This window comes from Macrobrachium rosenbergii, chromosome 56, assembly GCF_040412425.1.
Source record: "Macrobrachium rosenbergii isolate ZJJX-2024 chromosome 56, ASM4041242v1, whole genome shotgun sequence".
NCBI classification, from domain to species: domain Eukaryota; kingdom Metazoa; phylum Arthropoda; class Malacostraca; order Decapoda; family Palaemonidae; genus Macrobrachium; species Macrobrachium rosenbergii.
Window position 1 is genome coordinate 35,600,275 of NC_089796.1, and position 20,467 is coordinate 35,620,741.

Below are 20,467 nucleotides of genomic sequence, written 5' to 3' on the forward strand. Positions count from 1 at the left end.
CAGCTCATGTCCTGTAGATTTCCTAAATGCTGTTTGAAACTGTTAATAAATATGTATAGCTATAAAGATCTATACTCACCCAAATCATCCTGACTGAAAAAATAATATTGTATAGGAATGATAAAGTGAAATTTCCAGATAGCTTTTATATACTCTTACCTCTAGATAATGACATGTTGTGCCTTGTGAAAGGTAACACCTCACTTTTCCTTTCTGCCTGAATCTGAACTTTGGACATTGTTGCTTGCATTAGAATTCTGTATTAAGCAGTCATATTCTGTCATTCTTGGCAGAGGTTCTATTTAGTACAGTATAGTATTTGTAAAGAATTATTATACAAATGCTGCCTATTTAAATAAGGAGATATGTAGTTGACTTTTTATATCTTATTTGTAAAAAATATAAATATCAGCAACAATAGATAGATGAGGCCTTATGCCTAGGGAACACCCAAGTGCAAGTTTTGCTAATGCCTGAAATAAATGAATACCATAGGTCATGATTATGAGAACTTTATTTGCTGGATAGATTTTGACTTCTGCTTTCCACAAGCTTTGCAATAGGTTGTCCAAAATTATTTAAAACATATAATTGCTGGATATATTTTAACTTATGGCATGCCACAATTTTTCCAATATTTTCTCCAAAACTGTTGTCCTTATGTCACTATGGTGAGGATGGATTATTTTGTCACTGGTGCAATATCTTACTGATAAGTACTGTATAGGGTTGCATAAGCTAAACTAAACTTTGTTCCTTCTTGGTGGCTAAATGTTTAGTGCTGGAAATTTATGCTCTAGGATTTAAGATTGAGATTAGCCATTCCAATTGGGAATTTTCTCAATAATATAATTCCTTTTGTAGACATTAAAAATTAAGGAAAGCCAGAGGGTAAAAGTTCCATGTGGCAAATATGCTTGCTTAAGTTTTGATAGTGTTATGTACTTCTTTTAAGCCATTAGTGTAACAGAGTGTAGGGTGGATTAGTTTCAGTTTCAATAGTAACTATATCTCATCTTGACAAGTGCAAATAGCTACTGTAGCTATGCATATACAGTACAAGTATACTGTAATAAATGATTACTTATTTTAGTGGCTGCATAGATTAGTGTTGAATTCACTTTGAACAGATGTGTATACAGTATACATCTGTTCAAACTGAATTATGTGAATCTCATTGTGGGGTTCAGTGTCTTTTTCTGTCAACTAAATACTTGCATTAAAGTTGCACCACTGTATTTTGTTATAGCATCATATTTACTATGCATGGAAACTTAAGATTGCTATCCATTATTTTTTATTTCAGTTTTAAAAGGTTACTTTTGAAATATGATTTGTTTGTTTTTCATGAATTTTGTTAGTTAATCATCACAAAAGAAGCAAGTTTTAATATTTCAAAGGATGATCCAGTCCAATGAGACATAGTAGGATATAAAAGTATAATAGGTTCTTTTAGTTATTTTTGTTAATGTTGTTTAATGATGTCTGTATTTGATTACAGTACGTATTTATTTTGCAGGATATCTGTTTCCCCAACTGTAAATAGAATTGGACACAATGCCTCCAAGGAAAAGCGTTGAGACCCTTGAGCACATGTGTTTCATGGTTATGGCACAAACCATTCATGAGATATCTGTGAGTTGACTTTGTTGTGGATGTTTTGTTTTTCAGTAATTCTCCAATCATAATTTTGTATTTGTCCAAAATGCATCATATTTTAAAGATAATTTGTATTTTTCCTAGACATACAAACCAGAGCCTGTTGGATAGGGATTTTCCTAGTGCAACTGAAAACAGTCTGTGAAGCTTGGTAAAAATAGTTAACTGGTGGCAAGCAGGTGAGTTAGGGCCATTGTCCACTCATCTGTCTGTAACTCATCACTTTTTCTTTTGTTGAACAGGAACTATGTGGAGTTGGTTTAGGAGACATTACAGTAAAAAGCTTTGGTTTGTATTTAGGCATTTTATATTGGAGGCTTATTCTTGAGGCTGGAGGATTGTCTCAGAGAATTGAGTGGTACTATCATAAAGTTGAGTAACATGAGAATATTGAAGCACTGCCATGTCCAAAAGAAACACTGCCATGTCCCCAAAATCTCTGCATAGAGAAAAGGGCTAGAAGAACAGTCAAACACCCACACTAAATTATCAGATTCCTGGTCATTTAGGCCTATGTGAGCAGGGGAGGCCTGGCTCCTGTAAATTATCAGATTCCTGGTCATTTAGGCCTCTGTGAGCAGGGGAGGGCTGGCTCCTGTAACTACCATAGCCTGGCTTAGGGTTGCAGAGACTGATAGGGTCCTGTGCCGTACTTCAAGAAAGGTCTACGGAATCATGATTGGCCTGTTAGAAAATTGGAAAAAAAGTTCAGTTGGTACCAGTGTAATCAGGTGGGGATAAATGCCAGTGCTTTACACCTGCCCTTCCTCTCTTGTTGAAGAAGACATGAGAGAACACATCATGTAGTCTATATCTTCATGCACCCACCAGTTCAGCAAGAACACAAAGGGGCTGTTCATTAGTTGGGAAGGGTGCAGAGGAGGGGAAGAAGTGTCTCTTTGTTAACCAAAGCCAAACCTTGTACCTTAGGTGAGGTGCAGACTTGTCCAAAAGGAAATGAAAAATTACAAAAGGGTTGAGCAACCACTAAGGACTGGGCAGAAAGCATCCAGGAGCCTATAGGTGTTCTCTTGTAGAAAGAGGAAGATAGTCTGCTAGTCAGGTTCCTTTCCTTGATACCTAAAACTGAAGTTGTTCCGACATGATATACAAACCGTCGGTCCTTTACATTAGGAATTACTTCCAGCGGAGCTGGAAACGGCCGTTGAACTTTTGAACAAGGTGGTTAGGCAGTTAACTACTGTCCGGGAGGCGGGAGTACCGCCTGCCCGGATGTAAACATTCCAATTTGCTTTCGGGCGTCGTGTGCTGCAGACGTCTTTTCTCGCTCTCTGCCCTGACCGCATTGAGCTGTTTTTCCTGGTAGGATCTTTCTTGTTTTTTCTTGCTGTTAGCAACATGTATGTTGACAAACCTTGTAAGTCCTCCTTCACCTAGCGTGTGTCCTGGGGTGGGAGGGAAGAAGTGTAATACTTTTTGTTCTAGTGTAGATATGGACCCACATGCCCTTTGCCCCACCTGCAAGGGACGTGTGTTTTTGGGCTTCTCCTTGTACTGAGTGTTGTTCCTGGTCTGCCGAGTAGTGGGCGAAGTTTGAGGGGAGAAGACAGTACCAAAGGAAGCCTTCCAAGGTGTTGTCTGAGGGTTATACGCCCCCGACGACTCCCTTGGTGGCTGACCCATCAGGATCGTTTCTCCCTCCTGACAAGCTTCCCCTTCTTGCTGCCTCTCCCTCGAGTTAGGACTCCCCCTCCCCTTCCTCATTCATTTCATCGGGTGTGGAAGGCTGCGGGGAGTGGACGACTAGGACATCCTCTCTGGTGCCTCTCCTCGCTCCGTGGGTGAATTCTTTCCCCCAGAGCAAGCAGAGGCTTCTGTTTTTGACCCAACCTTTTCTTCAGGTTTGGCAGTGGAAGTGTCTGTCTGGGGCCAGGTATCTGACCTCACTTCTACCTGGCTACACCTGGGTCTTCCTGGCATTCCATCACTGGAAGGCCTGGTATCTCATCTGTTCGGCACTCCGGTGACGACCCACGCAGCCACCACATACCACCATGACTACCATCACCATGACATCATTTGGCAAGCTGCCTGTGACGGTGGCCTCGCACCTGGGCACCCAAGTGTCTGCTGCTCCTGCAACGCTCCATGCCTTGCCGCTGCCTCCTGGCTTCCTGGCCCCATTATCTCTGCGTGGCCCCTCAAGACTGGTCACATCATCGGTGCCATACATCTCCGTGCCTGCTCCTACTGTTGCTGACCCACGCTTTTTCCCAACTCCGGTTCCGGCTCCTGGTTACTCTGACTCTCGGCCCGGCCTGGCTCCCACTCATGCTGCACCCATGCCCTCGACCCATACACCGTCTTTTGGCTTTCTTGGCTCCAGTGCTGTTCCTCCTGCTCCGGTAGCTGCTGGCCCGAGCGTCAACGTCTCTGCTACCTGGGTTGCGACCGCTCCCATATCTCTCCTGGCTGCACCTGTGTCTTCTGCTGCTCCTTCCTGGATGGGGACCTGACTGCCATCCTGAAGAAGATGACAGAGAAGAAGTCAGAGAAGAGGTCTAGGAAGGTGTCGTCGTCCTTGTCGTCTGCTACCTGTCTTCTTCTTCTTCGACTAGCCAGCCGAAGAAGAAGAAGCTTGTCTCCCCCCCCCCCGAGAAGTCTCGCCCGAGACTTCTAAGGGACTGCCTCCTGCAACAAGGAAGGCAGTGGGATCTCTCGTTAGCTCTTCCTGGTCCACGGCCCAGGGAACTGGTTCATTGACCCCCGGGTCAGTCGTATTGGGAGCCGAAGGCGTGCAGACCACGGTTTGCACTTCCTCCGCTGTGTCGAAGAAGCCTGCTTCTAAGGCCAGCGTTTCTGCGTCGGACACTTGTTTGCGAGCTGTCCCGGTCTGGCACCAGAGAAACCTCTTTCTGTACCGACTCGGGCACAGGACGGGAGAAAGAGTCGGGCAAGCAGGTGCTCTGACTCCTCTTGCTGGCACTTCTTCGAGTGCCAAGCAAGGTTCCCAGGAAGGTGCGCCTGTCCCTCGGGTCTGGACACCTGGCGAGACAGAGAAGAGGTCCCCTGCTCAGTCTTCCTGAGAGGTTTCGGCCTCGAAGAAGACTGGGGTGCGTCTAGAGGACAGTGCAAGTTCTCGCCAGCCAGCTGCATGGTCAACTCCTCCCAGTCCCTGGCCAAGTTCGCATGGCCAGCTTGGCTCGGGGGAGCCAAGTGCACAGCTCAACTCGTGTGAGCCTCTCTGCTCTCCTCGGGAGAATGCTTCACCGACGTGAAAGCGTTCTCCTCGACCCGGGTTGGTGACCGCTCCTGGCCCACTGCTCCTGCTGGTTCTGCCAGCAAGACCAGTGGGGGTGCCCGATCCTCATCGCCTATCCCCTCAACCTCCTGGGCTCCTCCCAGGGGGCGTGAGTCGGACAGGAAGAACTCCGGCGAGTCGTCTCCCCAAAGTTCTGCCTCGGGGGTGTACCTGCCTGACTCGGTCCTCTGATCGGCCAGGTCATACACCCCCGTGGTGCAGGAAAAATCATCGGGTCTACTGAGGTTCTCTCTCCTGCAGGGAGAGCAGATTGGGAGGACCGCACCCTGGAAGGATTCAAGGGTCCTCTTCCCCAGGATGTGGACACCCCTGAGATACAGAGGACTTTTGCTGAGGTAATTGCACTGGTTTGTCAGCACAACAACCTTGGGAAGGGACCACGGCCTCATCTGTGGATCGTCCTTTGCGCCTCGAATCCTTTTTTGGTACCGAAAAAGGAACCCAAGGTTTCAGTGGGGCTGCCGTGGTCCACGCTTGCCAAGGGGGTCCTCGATCAAGTGAATGGTCTTGTGTCTGGGCAAGACAATTCCCTGTGAACAGCTCGGACAAGCTGCTTCCCCTTCCTCTGCCTCGTCAGAAGCGCTCCTATGCACCCTCGGAAAGGGCATTGCTGCCTAAGCATGTTGACCCAGACCTGGTTTGTCTACGCCCGGGTCTCTCGTTGCAGCAACTTACTGCAGAGAGTATTTCTCTCTTGCAGCAAGAGGCAGCAACCCTGGAAGCCACCGCCATGGCAGCTTTCCAGGCAGTCTCCTGGTTGGATCTGTGGTCGTTCACAGTATCCAAAGTGGCTGCTTTCTCGGGTGCTGTCTTACCTGGGGAGGACTCTGCTTTCGGGAGACTGTGCCAGTCTGGAGGTAGAGTCATCTCCTACTTGCCCACCAGATGGCAAACCTGTGGCCCAACCTGGTCCTGATGCGGAGAGAAGCCGTTCTTTCTGGCTTTACCAGGTCTGTGGGTCCCAAGTCAGCAATGACCCTGCGGAACGGACTGTTGCTGGGGTCTACCTCTCTCTTCCCTAGAGAGTTGGTGGAGGCTGCGGTGGACAAGCATCGGGGCGATGATAGCGACTGCCTTGTTCACCAGCCAGTGGCCAAGACTTGGAGGTCTTGGCCACTGCGTGGTGAACTGCGGCCAGGCCCTCGGGTCAGGCTAGCTCTGCCTTGGCCCCTAAGAAGTCCCAATCTTCGAAGGGATCCCGTGGGAAGACCCAGCCTTCTTCTTCCTCTGGAAAGGGTGGGTCTTCCCGCCCCTTTCAGCCCACTTTCCAACCCGGTAAAGGGGGCAAGGGAAAGAAAAAGAAGGGGAAACGCTAGCGAGGGAGATTCCCCCCCCCGACTGCTGCCAAAGGTGGGGGTTGCCTGTCGTGCCACTGGGCAACATGGCAGCGATACGGAGCTGAGACCTGGATAGTGGATGTCCTTCAGGAGGGATATCTACTACCCTTCGAGTCTCGGCCACCCCTCACCAACTCTCCGGTCCATCTCTGCACCTACGTCCAAGGATCACCGAAGGATACCGCACTAAAGCAAGAAGTGCAAGCCATGCTGAGCAAGGGTGCTGTGGAAGTCGTGTCGGACCAGTCTCCCTTTTACAGGTCTTTTTTAGGCCTCAGACCGTGTCTTCTCTGAACCGTTTCGTTCGCCAGACTCGGTTCATGATGGAAATGGGGCGATCCGTGCTCACTCCATCAGGAAGAACGACTTAATGCTTATGGTGGACTTGAAGGATGCATATTTCAAAATACCCATTCATCCATCCTCTCGCAAGTACCTCCGCTTTATCCTCGGGAGACGTTCTTCCAATTCAGGGCACTGCTTCGGGCTCTCAACCTCTCCCCAGGTGTTCACAAGGGTGTTCTCTCTCGTGTCGGCTTGGGCCCAATCGCATGGGATACGTCTACTGAGGTATCTCGACAACTGGCTGGTCCTGGCGAGCTCCCGCTCGCATTTGCTACAAGACAGGGATCGGTGGCTCCTTGGGCTTTGCCACGAGCTTGGGATCGTGGTAAACCTCGAGAAGGCAGATCTCACCCCCAAGCAGAGGACAAGGTACCTGGCTATGTTGATAGATACGGCAGCAGTGAAAGTCTCTCCCTTGGACTCTCATATCAGCAAGTTCAGGAAGTCAGCACACGACAGGAACAGCCAGCTCGGCAATGGCAAGTCATCATTGGTCACCTGTCGTCGCTGGAGAAGCTGGTCCCTCATGGGCGTCTTCACCTTCAGTCTCTACAGTGGAGACTAAAGGACTATTGGTCCCAGTCCCGAGACCCTTAGTCCTTTCTCATCCCTCTTTCCGAGGAGGTGAGAGAGGACCTTCACTGGTGTATGGATGACAGGAACCTCTTGATAGGAGTATCCCTACATACTCCCCCTCTGGACATGCTGCTGTTTTCAGACGCATCGACCAAGGGATAGGGCACATACCTGGAGGAGTTGCTGACTTCGGGCGTGTGGCACCGAGACGACAAGCACCTTCACATCAATATCCTGGAACTCAAGGCAGCCTTCCTGGCTCTCCAAGAGTTCCGGGATCAAGTGATGGGACACTCTTTGGAACTGAAGAGCAACAATACCACGGTAGTGGCATACGTCAACAAGCAGGGGGGTCTAGTATCCCTCCAGCTCCACCAGTTGACGATGCAGGTGCGTGAGTGGGCCGGTAGAGGTCAGCCAGGTGCATTCCAGGCAAGAGGAATGTCGTGGCAGACAAGCTCAGCTGCCAGAATCAGGTGGTAGGGAACAGAATGGTCCCTCCACCTGGAAGTAGCGGAAAGGCTGTTCGACCTATGGGGTTGTCCAGTCATCGATCTGTTCACCACCCGGTGCAACAGAAAACTCCAGGTCTTCTGTTCAGTCGTGCCGGACCCATGGGTCACTGTGGAGGATGCGTTCCAGCACCTGTGGGACAACCTTGACGTCTATGCCTTTACTCTGTTCTGTCTGATCAGCCAGATGATCATCTAAATCTCAGAATGATTCTGGTGGCACCCAAATGGCCGCAGGCCGTTTGGTATCCCGACCTGCTAACCCTCCTTTCTGAGGCGCCGAGAAAGATTCCCCATCTGGCCCAACCTGCTCTGTCAACCCCTTGTAGAGCAATATCACCTGGCAGTGCAGTCCCTGATCTGGAGGTTATTAAATGAAACTCTGACTTTCCTTAACCTAATTTATTAACCTTAATATTACAGATGCCAGAAGACCTTCAAACAGAACCTTATCCAAATTTTATTTCTTCTTGCCACAGTTTAGGGCATCTCTCCGGTTACCATCTGTTCAGCACTTAACCTAACTTATTTCCTTCCTTACCACTAAAGTTTCTCCATTTCAGACAATCCAGTCTTATTTAAGTCTTAGCCTAAACTAGTAATACTATCAATTTCAAAAGGGATTTTGACAAAGGAAAATCTATTTCTGGATTTGAAGGCCTGTGGGTCGCTCAGTGAAATGTCCCTGAATGCATGCAGCACATTTCTGACAAGGTATAAGTATTGCTAGATATACCAGAGAAAAAGTGTAATCGGATGCCAGAGTCAGCTACCTCTGGTTCTTGCCGTGTTTCATCCTTTAGGATGTCTTGAACCTGTCAGGTCTAGGAGCAAGTGGATAGCCACTACCACAGACATTAACCCAATGAGACTCCTCCTCACCAAAACCCCTCTGTCTAAGAGGAGTTTAGAGTTTGGGAACGGTCCCACCAGCGCTAGTTCTAATTCTACCACAATGCACCATTCCGCCCTGTCCAGTTTTTTGGTGTTCAGGTGGGAAATCAGAGAGGGAAGGGTTCGGCTCAGCTTGAGGCCTTCACCCAGAAATAGATTTTTCCTTTGTCAAAATGCCCCCTTTCTGGCTTGTCCTGTGTCACTGAGTGAAATAGTAGCAGAGAATTGACCAAAGAAGTTTTTAAATTAAAATCGGATTAATTGTATTAAGGATAACTTTTGCTTTTTATTTTGAATATGCTTTTACTAATCCAGAATAGCAAAATAAATATAAATTAGTACAAAAGGAATATAACTGTCTTAATTAATGATTAATCGTTACAATCTTAAGATTGCTAAACAAACTAGTAACCATCACCAGGTGTTAACAAGATTTACAGAAAACTTAATGAATTTGTCTAAGGTGATGGCTGCCTGGAATGGATTGGGAAGTCCCCTGAAACCCAGACAACAAGATAGGAAGGATCGGGAGTACTGCGAGGCAGGTAGGAGGAGAGTTTCACGCTTTGGAAATTGGCGAGGGGGCTCTTCAAATACAAAACAATTTTACAGGGAATTTACCAATAATAAAATATTATCCCCAGAACAAGATTAGGCTGACTCTAATGAAACAATGTTTCACTGCATCCCTTGCAGCAGAAAACTTCAAAGCCTCGGGGGATTTGTGGTAATGACGTTTAAAGACTCTTTGTCTTCCAGTCTTGCCCACAGGCTATATTTTTTGGTTTCTGCTCAAAATTCATTTGTTGGCTCCTTCAAGAGGATGAGTGGCATCAGCGTAAGGTGATATCATGGACCTGAGGGGATTGAAGTGATTAGCTTGTTTAATAAAAGAAAGTATTTGTTGTACTTCTGCCATTCGGGATGAGAATAAATGGTTCCACCATTTTGGATCTAACAAAAAGTGGACCTGAAGACCTCTGAGAGGTTCCTCTCTATTAGGCTTTTAATGTGACCAGGACATAAGGAGGGATCTTCTAGTAAGGGGGGTATTATCTTCCAGGGAGAACCTAATTAGAGATCTTTTCTTAGCTAAAAACATTTGATCTGGAGAGATTCTTCCAGAACCTCTCTGATGGGATGAAGTCCACATGATTCGGCTCTCTAAAAAGGTCCAGGGCTGACAGTTGAGATTCTAGCTCCTGAAGCCAAGGCTAATTAAAAACAAAGTTTTTCTAAGAAGAGTCGAATAAGGGCAAGATTCATTATTTGTGTCTGAGGCTAACTTTAGATTCCTACGTCGTTTAAAAACCTAAGAAACCGTTTTAGGACGGGTTGTTGGTCTAAGACGGGCACAAGCTTTAGGAATAGATGAAAAGTATGAGTTTTCAGATCAATATTAAATCCTCAGAGGAATACTTTCTTTAAGGCAGATTTAGTTGTAGTAATTGTACTAGAACCAGACCTTTGTCAAAAGGGGTCTTAAAAATGAGATCTGGGTAAGATTAGTAGTCATAGTATGAACGTCTGACTCTTTAATCACCTTGTTCAAGAGCTTTTTAACTGCTGAATCATACTGACTGAAGAGTAGATTCTCTCTTATCTGATTCCAAAATAATGTGTTTTGAGGATCATTTATTCAAGAACTTTGTCTTAACAAAAGCTGGTTCATGAAAGCCATAAAAGTAAAAATCCATTCAGCAGCTTGCCAAGAAGCTGTCTTGCACAGTCTGTTTTCCACTTGTTAGTTCCTTGTTGGAACGAGTCAAGGTCTGAGTTTCAGCTCTAACAGGTTCGGATTCCAGAAACCAATTGCTCTTGCTAGGTAACCAGTTGGGAGCCACTAAAATAAGTCTAACCTTTGAATGACCTGAGTTTGTGAAAGCTTTAATCAGAAGATTTACTAGTTAAACAGATAGATTTTTTATCCATTTGTTTGTTCTATTGACATTTCCTGTAGCATAAGCCCAAGGGTCCAGGTTGTATTTTTATGTAACATGGGAGTTTGTGATTTGTCCTGGCAAAAGGTCCACCTGAAGTCCGGGAATCTGCATTTTTGAAAATCCAATTGAAGGATTTCTTGTCCAATGACTTAATTGCAATTCATTTGAGGTTTGTTTTCCTGACAGAGAATCTGCAATCCGTTCTTTAAAGCAGTTGACAGATGTGTTTGAAGGTGCCAATGGTTTTTCATACCTAATGAGAAGATCGCTATCATAACATGATTTATGTGACTTGTCTTGGAACCTCCCACTAAAGACAATGAACTATGGACTGCACTGTCCAGAAACAACCTGGGTATGTATGTTCCTGGCCAGCCAGTCCCTAAACGTTCAGAGTCAAGAAAACTGCCATTGCTTCCAGAATGTTTATGTGGAAGCAACAAAAATTGGAATTTGACCAGATTCCTGAACCTTCTTGTGATAGCCCCCAACCAGTCAGAGATGGGCACCGATACATGGATGATCAGGGCAGAGGGGATATTGATAATGGAAAATCGGTGATTTTTGAAAGACTTTTGGCCGTTGTCCAGAATTTTCTTTAAGATTGAGGTAACTGAGGGGACTTTGTCTCTGAATTTGCAATTGGCTTAAAGGTAGTTTATTAGTCGATTTATGTCCTTCAGTTTTGCTTTGAGAATGAAGGTCTGTTCGACGAAACTGGAGGGACATCAGTAACTTTGATGAGTACTATAACTAATCATCTCAAACTCCAAAAAGCAAAATAAACTGCCTTACAGTTGTTTGGCATATCTCTTTGCAAAACATCAGTTAGTAAAATAAATTGACATAAATATCTAAACCACTGCAATGCCCATACCATCTGAAAATATTTAAACAATGCTGGGGTTAAACAAAGATTTCATTTGTGTTTATATGAAAACCTAGATAACATAAAACCAAAAGAATCACTAACTTTGTTCATCAAATATAATGACGCTGGAGGCCCATAAACAAATGAGCCACATTTGCTCACCAGTAATAAGCCACCATAATAATTGATCCCAATAAGAGATCTCAGTTCCTAACCAGTAACAGTTCTCCCAACACTGCAAAGATAAGAGCCATAGTTCAAAATCCGAAAGGCATGACCCTGAATACTAAGCCTGACATCTTCCAGGAACAGTCTGAACCCCAGATCAACAGGGGACCAACGTTTCTTCCACATGGAACATGATCAACAAGGTGATACTGTAAGATCTAAAGAGGTGGTGCCGTGCTCTCAAATGAATGTTGTAAGAGTCAGTTGATCTGAGAGAACCTGACAACATAACAAAGACAACAGCATTGAATGTAAGAGTGGTTAGAGTTGACACAAAACTTGAAAACAGTTCTCTTGTCTGAAACTTTGTTTCGAATAAACACTTCAAACAACCTGAAATTCTCAAATCCTGACTTTCTTTATTGCCTTCTTTATGAGGAAGGTCTTCATTGGCATTTAGTTTAAAAGATTCTGATGTTAACAGTCTTTTAGAACCTGTCCATTGGAGGGGTTTCAAGCCAACTCCACAGAGGTTTTGAAGGTTTATTTGGGCCCATGGACTGTGTCCAATGGTCCCTGAAGAGCCGTAAGCAGCTCACCTACCTGGGGATGTTCATTTATTGTTTCTTGTCATGATAGTTCCAGTGAACTTTTAGCACCAGATTGCAGTAAATGGGCCAGATCTAGAACTCTCAGTTCCAGAGGTCCTTTTCTCCCACACCTTTGAACTGAACAGTCTCCCTGCTGAGGGGTCTGGGACAACTGGAAGTCAAAGGGTTGAAGGCAGGAGAAACATAGGTTGTTGAACCAATGGGATGGTGGGCTCGGTTGGTTCATTGTTACATATTTATTAATTTATTTTGTCCTTTTTAAGGTGGAAGGCTGGGCAATATGATTTTTACTGGAACTGCCTGAACAATTGTCTGGGTTTGGGGTGCCTTCCTAATGAAACCCTTAATATTCTTTGAAACATAAATTTCAAGGTTGGACCCTGAAAATGGTGGGCTTCTCATCTTCAGGATAATAATAAAAATAATTTTGATTGGCCCTTTGATTTGCTCCACTGTATCATCTTGAATTGACCATTTCCTCAGGGAATTGCATCTACTTAAGATCTTGTTTTATCAGCTTATTTTTTCTGAGAAACTGATTCATTATTGGCACATTGTGCTTAAAGATAATTGATATCTTCATTGTTGTCTTGCCAGATTTCAATTAAATTATTATTGGAATTATTATTATTATTATTTTATTATTATTATTATTATTATTATTATTATTATTATTATTAATTATTATTATTATTCAAGCTTCCAAAGAATATGGGATTCATTCAAAAGAAGTAACAGAAGGTAATGGGAAATACAGCCTCAAAACAGTTATTAGAAAACAGAATTTGACAAATTAATTAATAAATAAAAATGTAAGTAAATCTGTTTCACTGTATGTTGTTTGAGGTGGTGCAGATCCAGCAGGTTCTAAAACTTTTTAAGATGTATGTGATACTCTGTTCCTTGAATTACTTTTTTATTAGGCTTTTCCTCTGTTCTAAACAAATGATTTAAAATTGCAATTTCCAAAGGACTTTAAAGTGCTAATTGCAACATCCTCATTTACAAATGATCATTCTTGCAGTGTTCTCTAAGGGGTGAAATATTGAACACAGCCTATCAGACCCTGAATGTAGACTCTAACCTTGATAGCTGATATGCTGGCAGGAATCAGTTAGGCACCTGTGATGCTTTTTAATCTCAAATTAGTCTTGCCCAAGGAAACCTTGACAGGTTGAGGAGTCCAAAGTTGTCTGATGTTTAATTGATTAGCAGTCTTGGATTTGATTCACCATAAGGCTCTTATATTATTATGTTAATAATTTGGGTATTGGAGGCCACATTTTACAATTTCATTCACAGCTATGTAAGTGAACAATAAAAAAGTTTTTGGTGGCGATTTGATTTAGCCTAGACATGTCGTATCTGATGTTCCTCAGGGTAGCGTTCTTGGATGTGCATTGATTTTTGGCTTATGTCCATATTATTATGGCCTTGGAAATAAGGTAGTGCTGTTTGCAGGCAGTGCCACACTCAGTGCAGTGATCATTGCCTATTTGAATGCAAAATGAAGTAGGTAACTGCTAGCCTAGGTGATTTTAGTCAGGAGGGGGTGAAGCTGAATGCTAAAATAAGTAAGACTTCACTAACCTGTGTCTGTGCTTCTATTCCATAATCCGGTGGTAACAGTGTACTTAACATTTTGAATGTGTGGCTGTGCATACTTAAAGTTGGCTCTTTTTGCAGTACAGTACTTAGCCTTTCCAGTCACAAGACCTTTGCTGCAGTTATCAAAGAAATGGTGTAAATAAACTCTAAACTATATTATTAATAAAGACAATTCATTTGGGCCTGGCCTGTGAGAGCTAAATAAATGAGGTCATTGGTCTGTTTAAACTTGTTAATGATATTACTGATGGTCCTGTCTGTCGTTAATGATAATAATGATGGTCCTGTCTGTCGTAGAGTCTGAGCTATGATATGAAATCATTTACTTTGTTGTCTGTGAAGTTATTATTCATCCAGTGATACTCATTTTGGTCTTGTTTTAAACTTGATACTGGTATGTTGAAAGAAAGGCAGAATGCAATAACGGGATCAGAAGGACGAATAGAAAATTGCTGAAAATGTTGTCACAGTGTCATAGTTGATGACCTTTTACTGTTGCTCTTCCATGACCTTTTTCTAACTAATTACTGCCTCATCACTTTTTCAGGTGATATAGGTCAGACAATATAGTGTGTGTAAAGCATACATTTAAAACCTGTGTTAAATTCGGGGGAATGCTGAATCATCAACCCCATGAATAGCTAAAATCCGTGAATACTTGAAACCCCTCTAAAAACACTTAGAACTGCTTATTTTGATAGTTTAAACACAAAAAAAAAACATAAAAATGCTTATACCTGAGTATTTTAATAGTCTTATCACAAAAGGTGCATTTAGTCATGAAAATTATATGAAAATACAGTAATTAGTGAATATTTCTCAGTGGAAAATACCGTGAATGGACGAATTTTCCGCGAATAATGGGTATACACGTTCCACAGAGAAATCCACGAATATGTGAGACCGCGAATACGGGGGGTTTACTGTAGCTTTAATGAGGTAGTGGTTTTAGGGAGACTGGAAGCAATCCAGTCTGGAAAATGTAAATGCGCCTTAAATGTGAAATAGGAACATTGTTTTGTAAAAGTAAATGAGAGCACGTTAGAGTCTGATCTTGACACTCTGAGGTTCAGATAACATCAGTTGATGTCATATTTCCAACCATTGAGGTTTCAGTGGTGTCAAGTAACATCATCCATGAAAGTATTCATCAAAGTTTGATTAGTCGTTTTATTCCATTTTTAATCACGCTACTTTAAGCTACAGGTATTCACCTTCAGAATGACACTAATTTGATGAGTCAATAGAAAAACAATAATGTGGCCATAAGCAGTCAGTGTTTGATTTGCCACAGAGGAGTTTTGGAACTCCCCAGTTTTCTCAAAAGGGTTAAAAGATTCTAAACATACTGGAAATAACTATAAACGAAACTCTGTAAAAGGTTTAGCACATTGAAAGAATGATTCTGATGTGAAAAAGTGGGTGCCCTCTATACCCTTGGCAGTTGTCCTTTCCTTGAACTGTAGTGATTTGGAATTCTGCTGTTGCTACATCCTCACCCACCTATCTTTTCCTTTTCAGCATTTTTCTCAGGCCTGTGTTAGCAAAAAGAATTAAATCACATTACCACTGACCACTGCAATTGCATGAGTTGCAGTTGACAGAATGTACCTATAAATGTCATTTGGATTAGTCCATGCACTAATTGGGTCTTGACGTTGATGTTGGTGTGACTGTCGTGTAATCTTTCTGTTGTCAAATTTTCCTTTTATGAAGGTAGCTCGCAAACGTGTCTGTTTTAGGATCATGTTAAGTGGCTTTTGGTAAATCAAAATATACTCTGGTGTAAGGCTATAAGAGAAAGACATTTACCTGGAGTGTTAAAGTATTTTACAGCAGTGTATTTAATTTTACTGTATAGGTTACTGCAGTAAATTGAAGAGTGCAGTTTGCAAAACTTGACTATTTTGCAGATGACTTCCACCAAGGTCTACAATGATATACAGTATTCTGTTGTGCCATGGGGATACAGCTGTATCTAATCACTGTTTCTCCATCCAGTTACCTGACCTGGAAACATGCCTTCTCCAACAGCAGTGGGAAAGGTACGCATGTGTCACTGAAGAGTTGGTGTAGAATCCCTCTGTAACAGACTCCAAGGACATTTAGGCTCACTTCTTTATGAGAAACATTAATAGGGTTTCTTGTGCATCCGAGGGTATGCTTTTGCTGGCCATAGACTTCGCCAGTAAACTTGAAGCACTAGATTTGCCTGTTAAATTACATTGAACACAACTTCTGTTTATTCTTTAGAGCAGTATGCTACTGAGGAATGCTTGTTTCTTTCACAGTTTCATTGCTGCATTGCTCAGTCTGTTTAAAAGAGAGAGTAGCTGTTGTAGGGGCTTCTTCAAGCTACACAGTTGGATAGAATGGTGGGAACAAATTTAGAGGTTACTAAATAAAACTCTGGACTTTCCTTAACCTAATTTATTTCCTTAAATACTACAATGACCAAAAAACCTTAACATGATTAATAAATCTTAATCTACAGAACAGAAACTTATCTACCTTATCACCATAGTTCATCATACCTTATTCTACTCAGTCTTAATCCTATAGTTTCCCTGCCCTTCTATCAAAAGAGCCTTAGCCTAAAGAACTGTAACTTGACCTATTTCAGTCTTAATATTACCACGACCATCTAAAAGAACTTCAAAATAATCTTAAGATAAATCCATAGTGTTCTGCCACCAATTTATGGTCACTTAGACTTTATTAGATTTCAGTTAACTGACTCAACATCAGCCAGTTGTGGATTTCTTTCGAACTTTCTTTGCTGCAATGTCTCGAGATCAGCACCTTTTAGGGTTTCCAGTCATTTATGAGAGGAACAGGAATAAAGATCAGCCTGAACAGTATATTTATGTTTCTTTCCTGCAATCTGGCAGCTTCACGCTCTCTATGTTCCTTATCACTTCTCTGTCTCATCCCTTCTGCTGATTTCAACAACCCTACCACAGTAAGTGCCCTCTCTTTTAATTTTATTCATTTTTTCTCTGTATGCTACCACCACAAGGTAGGCAGCTGCTTACACCTTGGGTTGAAGGGGAGCAAGCCACACTATCCTGACACACTCAGCAAACTGCAAGTCAAAAAATGAAAAACAAAGATGAAAAATACATCAGTTGTCAACAAAAAACACAAAATAAAAATAATAAAAAACATCACAAAAAAACATCAAAAAAATCTTTCATCATACAAACCCAAACTTAGCCTACCACACTCCCCCGTACTAAGATAAAGGAAATCTCATTTCCTTTTCTTTTTTCAAAATCCCTTTCTTACCACCCATTCATACTCCAGAACTGGACCTTGACTTTGGGTCCATGGCCTCTCATGCACCACCTCTTCTTTGCTCACTTCTACAGTACTCCAACCACACTAGACTCACCTAGCCTTGGTTCCAGACTACCCCTACCAAGCTCATTCAAACTCTGGAGACTTATGTCGGCTCCAACCTCACTAACACCCGACATGGCTGCTACCATCTCTTCCATACTCTCATTTATCTCTTCCACCCTCGGCCTCAAGCTATTCAAAACTCCTCCACTTACGCTTCCCAGCACTGCCAACTCTTTTTCATTTACACTCACTCTTTCAACACTTTCACTCAAAGGAAACTCACACACACTATACATACCGTCTTCCTCACGACTTGGTGTTGTTTCCAATTCACCCAACTCTTGCATATCCTCGTCCACATTCCTTGTACTCACCAAGTTCACTCCTTCCACATCCCACTCAAATCCTTCAAAATCAATTACACCCTCATTCTCACTACCACCAAACAACACCACAAGGGTATTTTCACTTCTCATGCCTACTGGCTTCTCAAACCCCTCAAAATCAAACAACCCATCTCGGGTACTCTCTGCAAACAACTCAGTAACTGTACCCTTACTCTTTCTACACCTCCTTTTAGGCTTTCTCTTATGTTCCACCAACATAGCCGTTTATCTCCCCATTTTATATCTTCTATTTCTTCACTTTCCTTTTCCCTTTCCCTTTCCTCCCTTAATAACTTCCTAATGGGATGCTCTATTATGTATTTAGGTGGTTTTCTCCATCTTTTCAGCTGATTATAATGCGCTCGTATTACCCTTACATTTCCTTCTTCATTCCTGTCTTCTAGCACATAACTCATTCCATTAGACCAAACTGTTTTCAGTACATACAGACCTTCATACTTCTCACGCATCTTACTTGCTGTCAATTTTCCCCTCTCAGCAACTTCCTTCAACACCCTATCACCCACTCTGAAACTCTCAGACCTTTCATTTGCCTGCCTCCACACATCCTGCTCGTCTTCATTCAAATCCAATCTCGCTTGCACATACCTCTCATAATTCATTACATACTCACTTGGAGGTATGCCAGTGCTTTTATGTACTGACCCATTATACATCGCCACCACTCTTCCTAACAACAAATCCCATTCATTCTCTCTATCCGTCAACATTTGTAACATCTTACTCAAAGTCCTTATGGTTTGCTCCACCAACCCATTCGCACTTGGCATGTATGGAGTTGTTACTACATGCTCGATGCCCCATTCTTTCAGCATTTGCTCAAACGGTTTCCAACAAACTCCAGCCCATTATCACTCGACATTCTTATCTGGCTTCCTCTCACACATGCAGGCAACAAGACCATACTGACCAATCTTGCAACATTCTCACTAGTTTTATTCTTCACAGCTGCACAACTTACAAACTTCCTCTTATGATCTATCATAACAACCACTCCTACGTTTCCTCTCGCAGTTACTGGCAAAGCCACACAATCAATTGCCACTAACTCAAACGGCTCTTTCATACCCGGCTTCATAACAGGTGGGCTAGCATACGCTTTCTGATCTGATACTTTCCCTTCTGATATTCTTAGCATGTGACTGCCACATCCATACAAATCTTCCTCAAATACGGGGAAAACATCCGCTCTTTCATACACTTGATCAACTTAAACTTCCCCGTATGTCCATATTTCTCATGGACTAAAATGCACATCCCTACTGCTCCACTCATCTAGAACACTGGAACATACATCAACTCTCCCATCTTCTCTCTTAAAAAATACACCACTCCTTCACACAACACAAATCTCTCAGCAAACCGCATCCATTTACTCAACAACAAAGGCCATCTTCTTCCAGGTACTCCCTCTCTAATACACCTCCTCAACTCACTCACCACGAAACACTTCTACTGCATCTCCTCAATGTCCTCCGGTGTCAACAATTCATTCTCACTCTTGTCCAACTCCACTACATCCTCCTCCTCACTCAGACTCCTATCAGTCATTCCCACAAACCTGGCCACATTCACCGCCTCATTTTGAATCTTCCCTATTACAGCCTCGTCTTTCAACAGAACTCCTGTCCCAACATCCACTACCAATCCATTCTTCCTCAAGAAATCTATCCCAAACAGGAAACAACATGGCATCTGCTCATCTCCCAGTACTACAAAACAAGCTTCCACCTCAAACTCTCCCAACCTTACCTTCAACCTCACTTCCTCCCATCCAACCGATCTTCCTGCTATACCTCTTATTGACACATTCACCACTCTCCTTTTAACATTCCAATTCACTCTCTCAACATCCCTAATCACATGTGCGTTCACCAACGATATTTGTGCTCCTGTGTCAACCAAACCACAATACTGTCCTCCACTGACATCTACTCCCACAATCATTGCATTTGCTCTCCTGTGCACACACATACACCTGTCTCTTCCACTAACCAAACATCCTTCATTTACTTCCTTACTGTCATCTTCCACTTCCAACAACTCTGGCGTTCTCTCTTCAACATTTTCCTCCTTCTCATACTTCCTTTCATAGCTCTTTTTCTCTATGACCCAGTTATAGTGCACCCCACTCAAACACTGCAGATGCAACTCACGCTCACTCTCTTTCACTCCTCATCCAATCATAGGTTTTTCACCCCCAACATATATGGACACAATTGCCTGATACTTCTTACTCACTGCCATCAAAACCTCGTGAAGTGGGGCTACTCCAGGAAACATCATAGCTCTCAGACTCTACCGATGCCTCTCCACATTTGACACTCGCAAACGTCCAGGCCTCTTTCAAACTTTCTCAATCACTTCTGACGTTCACACTTTGAGGCACCTGCCCCTTCAAACCTTCATCTACCAAATCATTCAGTCCATACCACACACTTTCAAACATTAAGTCACCAACCCCCTTACTCTCACATGCTACTACCAATCCTCTTGGCAGATACTCTAGTCTTATGTCTTTCATTTTTTCTTCTTTCCCTTCCCCAGGTAGTCTAGACATCAAGTCATACATCAATTTTCTTTTACCCGAGATATACTCTACCACAGTGGTTCTCAACATCCAGGTCCTAAAATCTAATTAAATAAATAAATAAATAATGACAAAACAACAGCAACAACAATTGTGCAGTATCATTATTATCAATATTGTTAGTGTTATAATTTCGTTACCGTTGCTTATCGTGATTCTGGTTTCCCTTTTATTTTCTGCCATTTTCAACCAAACAGTTCATTTGAGACACTCCCAAAGTTTTTATTAATTGTTGATTAAAACATTTGAAACAAATTGTGTTCTGACAATAGAAATCATTGAGGGTTTTCCAGATCATTTTCCTCCATGGATCTGATT

At 42.9% G+C, this 20,467-nt stretch overlaps 1 protein-coding gene across 2 annotated transcripts in view; it reads left to right on the plus strand.

Moving 5' to 3' along the window:
- LOC136836268 (F-box/LRR-repeat protein 20-like) overlaps window positions 1-20,467 on the plus strand; it is a 286,367-nt gene that overhangs the window by 56,356 nt on the left and 209,544 nt on the right. For both annotated transcript variants that reach the window (XM_067100295.1, XM_067100296.1), the window contains exon 2: window positions 1,520-1,635. In XM_067100295.1, the coding sequence (XP_066956396.1) occupies window positions 1,558-1,635 (78 nt within the window). In that variant the 5' untranslated portion in view covers window positions 1,520-1,557. The remainder of the gene's footprint in view (window positions 1-1,519; window positions 1,636-20,467) is intronic.